Source organism: Thermobia domestica, chromosome 3, assembly GCF_964235325.1.
Source record: "Thermobia domestica chromosome 3, izTheDome1.hap1.1, whole genome shotgun sequence".
Taxonomy (NCBI): Eukaryota; Metazoa; Arthropoda; class Insecta; order Zygentoma; family Lepismatidae; genus Thermobia; species Thermobia domestica.
The window spans coordinates 75,098,382-75,110,571 of NC_137456.1; the positions used below are offsets into that span (position 1 = coordinate 75,098,382).

Consider the following 12,190-nt stretch of genomic DNA (forward strand, 5'->3'; position numbering starts at 1 on the left):
TGTAAATTGATCACTGAACAAGGTAATTAATTTCTTTAACACGTTCGCTGCTGAGGACGCCCATCGGCGTCCAGTACTGAATTTGGCATATACGCCGGACGCCTCTCGGCGCTTGTCCCTGCAGCTGATTCACTTTCCCCCCAGCGCTAGTGCAGGTATTGGTGCAAGGTGCAGGTGCAAGTGAATCAGCTGCAGGGACAAGCGCCGAGAGGCGTCCGGCGCATATGCCAAATTCAGTACTGGACGCCGATGGGCATTCTCAGCAGCGAACGTGTTAATGAAAAGGAGAGCTGAGACATAGCTTATCTTTGGTGTGAAGGATCCTTGATTCAAATGTGAATTTGTGGTCTGGGAAATTTACTCCTTTTTTTCCACTTTCTGTTTAACCAATCCTTCCTTCGTTCATTAGGTAGCATTAATCATTCACTACCTTTAGCGTATATGAGCATAATCGCGGGATGTTAAACTAAAAAAACTTAAGTTCGGTTTAATAACGAAAACAAAGCGTATGTAGATTGTATGCATTTGTATTCTTTGTACTGATCTGAGTAAGATTTATGTTTTGATTTTTTCCCGTAGGAATGTTGATCCTCCAATATGGTATGATACAGATGTAAAACTATTCGAGATCCAAAGAGTGTGATTGAAGAAAAGTATTTGTGAGTGAGTTAGCTGCTCTTCTTGAAAGCATAAATGAATTAAAAAAATATATCCTTGTAAAGATTTAAGTATAAACGTGCGCTATTTTTGTACATAACTGGTATATGATTAGCTCTTTATCTTCTACCTGTAAAATATAGCCATCAGTGTTAGTGGCTAATGCAAATCATGAAGGATGCATTTTATGTGCGTTAAACCTTAGCAGGGTTTAGTATTGTTAATGTCTTTCTATATTATATCAAAAATGTTTCTTTGTCAATGTATCAGAAAGTTGACAAAACGTTGTAGCACATTTTGTTAAATTATGCTATAAGAAATATATTTAAAGTTAAGTTATAAGTGAGTATATGTGTGAATTTCTGATTATTGATAAGTTTTCCAAAACAGTTATAATACATCTCTCTTATTATATGAAGTTTTCGTACACATTTGTTTCTATTTTATACAACATTTTAATTATTCTTCATGTATTAGCTTTAATGTGTTTGTAGTCGTAACATTTTCTGCTCTGTTGGACGAAATGTCAAAGTGTATGTACGTATGCGTGGTAATCAAATTAGATATAAACGACCTTAAACATTGCATTATTGCATGATGTAGGAAGTTTCCAGGAGTAATATTTGGTTTTCCTGCAACTAAAAAAACAAATTAGAAACATTTTAAATTTATTCAGGAAAAATAGACCGCATGTACTGTTTCTTAAACGCTTTTGGTAATAACGTGATCGTTTCAAGGTGTCCGACTAGGAAGGTGAGTGAGTACTGATTGATACTTGTGTGTATTGTTCTGAAATTCAGTTACATATCATAGCAAAATTTTAATGGTTGGTTTATTATTCAATAGCACCATTATTTTACTCTAGAAATCTATATCAGAGTTTGCAAGTTACAGAAATTACTAGAAAATGTGTATATTGGGTGTCTTAAAAGTTGAATACTGGAGGGAATAATAAACTGAATTTGTAAGGTTGAACAGTTGGAATTTCCCTCATGGTCATTGTGTTAACTCTGGTTTCGAGTACCTTTCTTGTAACACAATAAAATATTTTCGTGTATATTTCAGTAACACGCTAGCTCTTTGTGGCGCACACATTTAGACGTATGGTCAGAACTAATAGGTAAATAGTAAATTGCAAGCTGAGTTACATATATAAATAATGCACTGCTACAAATGTTCTACACTTAACTTTTGCTGAGTATAATTGTGCCTTAAGTTGCGTTGAGGTGATAATTCTCTTTTATTTCCTGGCAGTAAAGGAACCTGTGTTCATTTGTTTTATGAGCTGCTAATGACGAAATAAATATCACAAATATGTTTTCTCTTATACATGATTTTTTCTTTCTTAAAATTAGAGTATGATAGAGTAAATTAATTAGGTTTGAACTATATTAATTTTTATTTTTGTTTGTATCTTACTATACATTTAGTTAAGATAAAAATTATGAAAAGAAAGAAATACTTATAGAAATTTGATATGCTATGTTTTTAACCGTAATTATTATTATTGTTTTAATAGTTAAAGCTGTAGTGCAAAGTTTTATTCTGCAGATATTCGAATCAGGGTTAACAAACACTTGTGAACAGAATAGACTGTGATCAGAAATTAAATTTATTTTAAATTTATGACTTAAAAGTTGTACCATTCATATATTTTAAATGTGCAATCTAAAATTAGTAAAACACTTTAAAACCAGATTACTTTTAGCCGTAAATTGTTGCGTTTCGAAATTTACATACAGTAAAATGTGGTAAATTGTTTATTTTCCGAATTGGTTTACCTATTTCGTTTGATTTTGTATGTGTGGAAAGTCAGGAAGACATAGTCATACTTATTAGTTCAGTAGACTGTGCGTACAATTAAACATGACCCAATTCTTAATTACTTTTTTGGTGATCGGTATGTCTACCTTCTATTGCTGTCTAATCGGCTATTAGCCTAAAGATTCGGAAGGAGCTGTGTAGCAGTCCCGATCACCAAAATAGAAAACTGGTGCAACCGAATTAGAAAGCTACTGCTGCAGCTTATGAATATTTCCTGTGCTCTATATTATAAAATTACAAAAGTGACGCCCAACTTAAGTTCCACTAAAGTTAAAACCACGATTGGTACGTTGCTTTTAGTTTTCAATTCATAGATCAAAATATGTGGTCGTTAAGAAAACTTACTAATGTAGTGTCAGTTTCCTGTATTCTATGTACTTTAATTCATTGCGCCATGTATCCTTTTGTACGTCGAGAAGAGACGTAGTTAGATTTTTTAAAAAAAAATTTGCTTATATGATTGATGTTTAATCGTTACAATAATTTTTCCCATATTAATGTTTAGTCATTTCCCGAGGTTCAGGAAGGTGTACCGTATTTATCCGAATATAAGAAGACCTTCTCACTTTGAAAAGTGTTCTTGAGAATTTTCTTTTTATTATTAACAAATTCTGAATAGTCAAAATTACAAATTGTTTTATTGATATAAAATATCTAAAGACACAACATAAAAAGTTAACATTCCTCAGGAGCGTCATTTCAGATTTTGCTTCGGGGTGCAAGACCCCTTGATATAAGTAAAATTTCACGTTCTTCACTGATTTACGACTATTCTATTGAGAAAATCTATAATCTCAAACTTGGGGGGGGGGGACAAATACCCCTCCCTGCCCCCCTAAATGACGCCCCTGACATTCCTATTGTAAACTTTTGCCAATTATTGGTTGCCTAAATTATGAAAATATAAAAGAACAGATAAAATATGTATCATTTATAGTTTATGCTACATGCATTTTTATTTTCACAACTTTTTTTTTCCTTCATCGTATTTAAAATCAAAACAAGAGTGACTGCTAGTTGAGTTGATTTTGAGTTTAGCGTCCCTTTCAGCAGCGAGGCTATATGAGACGTGGACCTACTGATTAACGTAGAATCCGAACCACATGAACTTCCGTCGGGAATCGAACCCGGGTCGTGTACGCTAACCACAGCCACGAAGGAGCTCAACAGTGACTACGAAAATGAAGGTATATTTTAACGTTCGGTATAAGCTATTACCCAACGTAAAACATTGATGTCATTTACCAAAGCTTAATCTACGAATGTAAGATGACCTCGTAAATAATTTCGAATGACGAATTAAAAAAAAATCGTCTTATAGTCGGGTAAATGCGATATATTTTATTCATTCACACGCACACACACTTATATTTCAAACTAAGTTTTCGTTAACATATACGTTGTTAATTCAAACTGTATAAATAACATGAATTTTGTGTTTGCATATCTATATTTTATGGTTTTCAATGAGTTTCAGCAACTAAAATTTACTTAAAAGCAACAAATGTAAGGGGTGAGTTGGAAGTATTTTTACTGTGAAGTACCGAGGCATTCACTTTGTTTTGTGCAGATCTTGAGTTCTCCACCTCTCTGAGACACGAAGACAACATACCGTTTGTGTTATAGCGTGTTACATTCTGCCTTTTTCGATTTAATTATGTTGCAGGAGTCTTTTTGACCATTTTTGTTTTAATGATTCGCAGTTAGAAGGAGATTGTACATTCCAAAAGATGTTTATTTATACATCATCAGTTGGGATGTTGTGAGTTGGAAAACCCGCTATAAAGTGTAAAGGAATGAAAAGCCCACCGGTCAAATGATCGGTTGGTTCCTCTATGTTAAATAAAAATAGTGTACATCAGTATATTTCCATATCTTGTTCAGCAAATAAGAATTTCTGTCAGTCTTTATTTTCATGAAAAATTATTCCACTTTTTCTTTTTTTTCAAAAGGTTTATTATTTTTATGTAAACGTATATTTTCATTTATTTTTTCTCTGAACAAAATCTGCATTAGAAGTACGAAAATTGTGAGAACGTTTCTTGCTTCCTGCATAAAGCTAGTAGTATTTTCTCGGATGTCTATTAGAAACAATATGAATCAAACTAATTCCCAGGCAGTGTGGCCTTAGTACTTGAATTGTTCCAAATGTCAAGGAGTAACATTTTTAAGATAAACATTTCTTGGATTGTACTTACGCCTTCGTTCTTATATATATATATAAAGCCAGTAAAGCCACTGTGATTACTTTATTGTCTTTTATAAATATTATTTTATCGTACATTTCATTGTGTGCCAGTAATGCAAAATGTGACGGCTGTAACTTGTACAGACATATTTTTCTTCTACATGATAAGAAATTATTATAAATGTATTTTGTGCCTTTGTACGTTGCCACATAACATTTATTCCTAAATGTAGCTTTTCATTATGTACTGTGAAGACATTATACCGTCAGAGCATTCAGTATGGTTGACAGTGACGAGAGATCAGACTTAGTTGTAGTATTCTGTTATCTTTTTTCCACTTCTTCCTTTGAGTTTATTTATTTATTCGTTTGTTTTTTCTAAGTAGCGTTCATGCAACTGAAGAAACTGTAAATTAATACTTAGCTTGCAACATTTAACGGCTCGGTGTCGCTGTGTGAAAAAAGAGAAAGAAAAGAAAAAAAGGATACTAAAGTCAGTTATCCAGTTCTCTGCCGCTATCGATCATGTTAGATATTAGGTTTGAATGTTGTAACGGAAGAAATGTGACCAGGTCAAAGTTTCAGTAGGTTATCGAAAAAAAAAAAAAAAAAAAAAAAGACTGCAGAGAATCATTACATATAATCTGTAGAAATAACAGCTGTAATATGAAATAGTAAAAATTGTGACAACTAGCAAGATATAGAGAAAAATCTGGGACCGGGAGTGATCAAGAAAGTGGAATAAAGTAGCGGAATATATATGAGTATATGTATATGAATATGTGTATCTGTACTCATAAATTACAGCCTGTGTTTATGATCATTATGTCTAAAGTTAATGTCTTTTACTCGTTTATTTAAGTTTACCGCTCCTTTTCATCACCGAGGCTATGTGAGTTGTTCATTTTGAGTTTAAGGTCCCGTTCAGCAGCGAGGCTATGTGAGTTGTTGATTTTGAGTTTAACGTCCCGTTCAGCAGCGAGGCTATATGAGACGTGTACCTACTGATTAACGTGGAATACGAACCACACGAGCTCCCACCGGGAATCGAACTCGGGTCTCCCACGCCAAACAGGCTATGTGAGACGTGAACTTAAAGTAGTTCCGAGTTTAAAGTAGAATCCAGCCACCATAATGCGTTCCATTGTTAGTTAAATTCAGCTATCTTGAATTTATTGTTCTATTTTGATTATTATTTAGGACATGACCTTACGATGTATCTGTATGACATTAACTCTTCGTAGCGTATTATTCAAATGCACATGCCTTGTAGATATTCGTCAATTTTTGTCTTAGTATTCATGATATGTTCAATGTTTACAAAATAGTTACTTTACAGTACGGCTCAGTGTCTACAGCAAAATTGTGTTTGCAAAACTCATGTTAGTTTACACTGATATAAATAAACCAAAAGTGCAGTTTCTTATGAAAAAGATCTATCGCGCGACTCACTAACTAGTTAATATAGGTGCCTGCCAATGATACATATTGCAGAAATATATATATATATATGTATGAACTCCATTTACTTTCATAATAGGTTTGTAACTCTTATGTGGCTCTCCTTGCTGGGCTAGCCGCTAGCGCATATATCTTCGATGAACGAGATTCCGGGGTTGATTTCCATTGGAAGAACATCGAATGCACTACGGTAGTTCAGGTCCCACTTTGAACTTTCGATCACGCCTCGCTGCTGACAAAAGGCTTAAGTATCAATCAAATCACTCTGTCATCCGTTTTGCTTTCCTAATTACATATAGAAGTTTTCTTAGTTGTTTATTCTGTTTTAGTAAATCAAAGCTGGCAGTCTTTGCTATCTCTAGATAAAATTAGGAACAAAATCTCTCTCTTTAATAAAATATACAGTGAAACTGATAAAAGTTGATATTCAGGGCAATGCATTATGGAAATATGCATGTAAAATGTAAGAAGAAAATTGTATGTGCTTAGAAGGCAGGACGAATGAGCAGTCAAACTCGAAAGTTCATGCTTTATAAGCAGTAAGTGCCGAGTTGGATTCGATACTACTGATCACTTGTAGTGTTTATCTAGATTTCCCTCCCTTCTTGTTCAGTTTCGACAAGCGAATACGTTTATTTGGTTAGTATTAGATTGACTTGATTGGTTTGAAGTTTATTGCTCTGTTTGAGGACGGGGACGTGAACATACAGCTTAGCAAGGAATCTGAATTATATAAATTCTCATCTGGATTAGAACGCCAATTTTCCATGCCGATTTCCTAACTATATAGCTATGAAGAAGCTCTATTGGTTTCCTTCTTTCCATAAGTTTCTTTCAATTTCCATTCTTAATGTTTTCAATGTAAAGTGGCCTTACTTGATTAATAACGATGGAATGAATATTTAGTAAGTACTAGGCGTAGAGTTACTACACAATTACTTGGATTCCTTTAACTAGCCATCACAAGTACATTTGAACAATATTGACGGTGTGTATGGTGGTCAGGCATGAGTTTAAATGCGACTAGATAGATAACTGTAACAAAACATACTTTCTGCATAGTTTCAATCATAGTTTAAATACGTCTCTGTGTTGATATTAAAGGCACCTTACTCATACAACATACATATATACATGTAAGTAATTTTAAGTTAAAAATTGAGCATTTTCAACAAAGGTTATCTGTATAATGAAGAGGATGTGTATGATATATAGTTTTTATTTGGTCATACTGAATATTTTGCATCTTTAAGAAATGTTAAATAAAAAGCCTATTTCAAAGTGATCGATAGCTCATATTTAACATTTCAAATTACCCACTGAGTAATTTGCAATATTACAATGTATTTCATGTGCTCGATAAGCAAATATATGTAATAGTTGTCAGAATAATATAAGGATGATTATCCGCGCAATTCTAATATTGGTGCTAAAACTGAAACCTCTATGGCACTACATTTTACAAAGGGGCCGTGCTATTGTCTCTGATTTAAGTAGTTTTCTGTACTGTATATGACTAAGAACTAGAATTTCAGGGTTGCAAATGATAAATATATCTAAGCGAGATACAGTATTCTCATAATTTATTCTGTATAGTTTTCTATTTTTATCCTCTTTCTCTGCTTATTTTATTTTTACTTTTTTTAATAGATTATTAGAAATCATAGTATGTCCAACCCTGATATTCGTCTTTATAGTGCCACATACCCTTCAATTTCATCGGCAGTTTTCCAGTTTGATTTGGACTTTTTTTATTTTTTTTATTTATTTTTTTTTTTTAATAGCGCGCACACGGCTGAATTTTGAGTATTCGATAATAAATTTTGTTGACACTAATTTCAGATTTCGTAACGAAAAAATTAATGCGCCGTTAGTAAATTATTTTTATTTGTGAGTAGAAGTAGTTGTTCCTGTGTAGCTTTATATTGTATCGATTTGTTGTATAATTAATATTACTATTTTTATTTTTTGTTTTTCATATTTCGTATTATAAAGCTTTTGTGTATGTGAAAAAAAATAATAATTAAAAAAAGAAAAAGAAAAGAATTACAGGATGTAGGAAAATGGTTTGTAATTTTGTCATCAGTGGCTTCTTTCTCGAAGATGGCAGAAATTGTATAAATATTAACTTGGTTTAAAAACGCTGTTTGAATATAACTGGAAGAATGTGAAAATACAACAGTGTTTATAAATAATATGTCTGTGTTCTATAATAACAATTTCTTTACGTATGTTGTAATTGTAAACATTTGGACTTCGTATTCTGTACGATATTATATTCTGTACGATATTAAAATAATTCAGTTCCTCCCACTATAGAAGTTACATCTTGAAGTACAGGCTTCTTGTTGTTTTGCTAATTTTTTAAATGTAACTGGTGGTAATTTTTTCTTGTTCCGTTGAAGCTATTTTGTCTTAAAACAAGTTCAGTCATGCTCAAAAGACCTTGAATTTCCTTCCTTTTAAAACCTTTCTGCTTGTACCTGTATTCTTTAAAGAACTGCATTGACTTGAAGCCAGTCCTAATGACATTAATTTTCCTGAAAGAAACGCGTGTCAATTCAGAAAAATAGTCAGTACCACCAAATAGTTTTTAAAAAAAATCCTGTTGATTGGATATTACTGGAGTCATAGATCAAGTCACCTGACGGAAGCAAGTAAATCATTAAGGTAACCGTGTTTACAGAGAATCAAAACCGAAACTACGTTGTAAGAGATCAATCGTAGAGACTTGTGATAGTCCATTTGCTTTTTCATGCTTTTCAGATAGGTTTATCTAATTCCATTAGTATGTTTCATGGTCTTCTAAATTTTCCAAGGGATTAAAGTTATCAGATCTTGATCATAATTAGTAAATTGTGGAAAATGTTTGTTACATTGAATGGGAAAATCATTTTGGAATTTGACGAAGAAACCAAATGTCAGCAGTAAAATGAAATAATGTCATTTTAACGAAGAGTATGAGAGATACATTCTTAAAATTTTAGCTTTAAGAGTAAAGAATAAATGTGTTTAAAATAACATATGTTTCCACTATATACAAGGTGAGCTGTTTTAAGATTGTGAGTGGCGGTGGCTCAGTGGTAGAACGTTCACCTTTGGTGCGTGGCGTTCCTGGCTTGATCCCAGCTCGCGCCAAGTGGGCTTTGAGGTAGATAAACACCCTGTACGTGGGTTTTCTCGAGGTTCTCTCGTTTCCTCCCACTTTCTTCATTCTATCACTTCGTTCATTATCATCACCACTGTCTACGTTAGCTTCGGTTCATAATCATGGGACGTTAAACTTAGAAAATCATAATTATTAACGATCGGTTGGTCAAGTAGGTTGTGTAATGTACCAGATGTTTAAACATTATAGATCTATGGATGTCAGTTGACAATATTAAAGATATTTGAAACAGGAGATAGTGCAGCACATTTTCTACCCATTGGACGTTGTTCGTTCTTGTTTGATTCATGAATACACGGAGGGAGAGTAATGTCTATGAACTCGAAAAGCGGAAAGGAACATAAACATGTAGATGTTAATTAGGTGTAATTTGTTTGTTTACAATGAAAATAACCATCTTGCTCATCAACACAGAGCAGGGATGGGTACACTTACTCATTTTCTCTTTGTGAAAGTTACTTTCATTCTCATTTTTGTACACGAGAGTAATTATGAGAGCAGCGAATTTTTCATTTGAGGGTAAACGCTGAGGATTTTAATATTATTTGAGAGTGCGGACGGCCATATTGAAGGGTAGGGGTGAGGGCAGTGGGGGCGTGATTATTATTTAAGGATGAGAGCGAGGGAGAAATATTGATTTGAGGGCGGAAGTGTAGGAAGGTCAGGAAAATTTGCCATCTATGACAGAAGGTTTTACAGACTTTTTGAAGTGATAGTATTAAACGGTTCTTTGTATGGAATGAGACTGAAGGTTTCTCGCAACTTACTTTTAAAAGATTATATCATCTACTGACAGCCTTCCTTTCCCAGTGTACTTTAACCTTGTTAAACACTGCGCTTCCTTTCCAACACAACTTTTGGTACACACCACCTTCACAGTAGTCGTGTATGAAATTTAATTAGTAATAACAGTTGGATATACTAGTCGTGCATTTTTGTTCAATAATTTGTATGTTTAGTATTTATTGATCTCCACACGAGATTTTATTTACCTTGATTCATTTTCGCATTATAAACAAAAATGTAAAAATAGTTATGAACCCTTACTGGCACACATAAGGTAGACTTGAAATGACGAACAATGTATGCGTTTTTTTATTTTGCAAATGGTGGGAAGGGGAGTGATAAATAAGCCCTGTTTATTTTGTTTTCCCCGAGATTGTTTCGCTTGTTGTAGATAAATATGCTGGAGTCTAATGTATTAATATTCTTCATAAAATGCTATTGAAATAACTCGCGGAACGATTGTTCTGAGAAACAAACCAGTAAATTCCGAAAAAAGCGTTGTTTGTTGAAAAACTAATTCACATGATTGTCGTAGCAGTATGAACATGTACTCAATACCAATATATATGAATGTTTTTACAATTCTGTCTAAAAATAAGCTTACACTACTTCTGAAAGGTGGATGTATGAATTTTGAACATGACTGTACGTAACTATACATTTTTGTAGACAGAAAGCTTTAGTAGACGACATTTTGCCTTCCAAACTTCTGTCATCATAAGTACTCCCAGCTTGGGAGTATCAGTGCTATTCCTCAATGATAGAGCCATGTCCTGACAACTTTTGAGGGCCTTTATTCCACATGCTGTATGTATATTATATATAAATGTTGTGAATGGTTGGCTAAATGAGAGTGAGAACATGAGGACGTATAATATGCATTGATAAATTACTCTGTGATATATGGAAAAACATATATGCTGAGACCAAATATCTGTTGCAGTCCATTGTATTTTGTGTGTGTCCAGTATGTGTACTAAAAAAAAAAGTAAAAATATTAGAAAATATGTTGTAAGCCCTTTTGCGTTCTTTAAAAAATGTAATTTAGCACATTTCCTTGCTATCTGCATTTATTTATAGCATATTTATAAAACAATAAAAAAAACCTGTAAAACGTCATAAAAGAAGTAAATCGTTGAAATTCAAAAATTATTTCAATTACCTATTTCAATTACCTAGTGTCTTTTTTTGTTGATTATTGTAACTAACTAAATGTTGACTTCACATCTTCCCTACGACCTCTTTAGTCGCAGTCGTTGAGTGTTTTGCAATGGAATTATGATGGATTCAAATTGAGGAGGAGGAAAAAAAAAAAAAAAAAAAAAAACAATAAGAATTTGTGAGAAAGCAGTTGATGTGTTATTGTTACTGCATACTTTGATGTCTTTCTAGCACCATTTAAAAGGCCTGATATTTTAAAGTTTTAAAAATATATAGTTTACCGTTTTTCTTTTTAATATATATAGAGGGACTCCTTGATTTCTTTTTGGTGAATATTAGGTATTGTTTTATGATCGTAACTGCACGTTAAGTTCGCAGAAAAATTATTGCTCTTCTTTTCAGATATACGAGATGCGACCAAAAATGTTTTCAGAATTTTAGTACTCCTCCCAAACTAATTAGAGTACGAATTCCCGCTGCTAATAGAATCATGGTGTGTATTTCAACTAGCAGTCTGTCAAATAGGATTGTTGTGAATGCACGCCTTTCTTAGCGTATCTGATGCTAATTTCGAAATGACTGTCGTAAAAGAGTAACTTATCTGCACTAAGTTTTGTTTCGAGTTGAACAAAACAGCAGCTGAAACCCACTGACTATCGAAGGAGGCTTTTCCATATTTTCGGCCAAGCAAGTACATGTGAGTAATTTATGTATTAAAAAGATGGCCGAAAGGATTGTTGTGGAGGATGACAAACATCCGGGTTGGCTGTCATCATGCATGATTTCAGAAATTATCGCTAAAGTGCGTGAAGTAATCCTTGAGGACAGAAGCCAGACAATCTATGATGTTTGTAATAGAATTAGAATATTTATTTACGAACATACTTCCAGATACAGTTGCACGCTAGTTTATATCGGAATATCTAACAAATCAATGTATGAGC

At 33.3% G+C, this 12,190-nt stretch overlaps 1 protein-coding gene across 2 annotated transcripts in view; it reads left to right on the top strand.

Moving 5' to 3' along the window:
• LOC145680522 (protein HID1) overlaps positions 1-11,080 on the top strand; it is an 89,295-nt gene extending 78,215 nt beyond the window's left edge. For both annotated transcript variants that reach the window (XM_081751128.1, XM_081751129.1), the window contains exon 17: positions 580-11,080. In XM_081751128.1, the coding sequence (XP_081607254.1) occupies positions 580-643 (64 nt within the window). In that variant the 3' untranslated portion in view covers positions 644-11,080. The remainder of the gene's footprint in view (positions 1-579) is intronic.
• Positions 11,081-12,190: the final 1,110 nt, after the last annotated feature.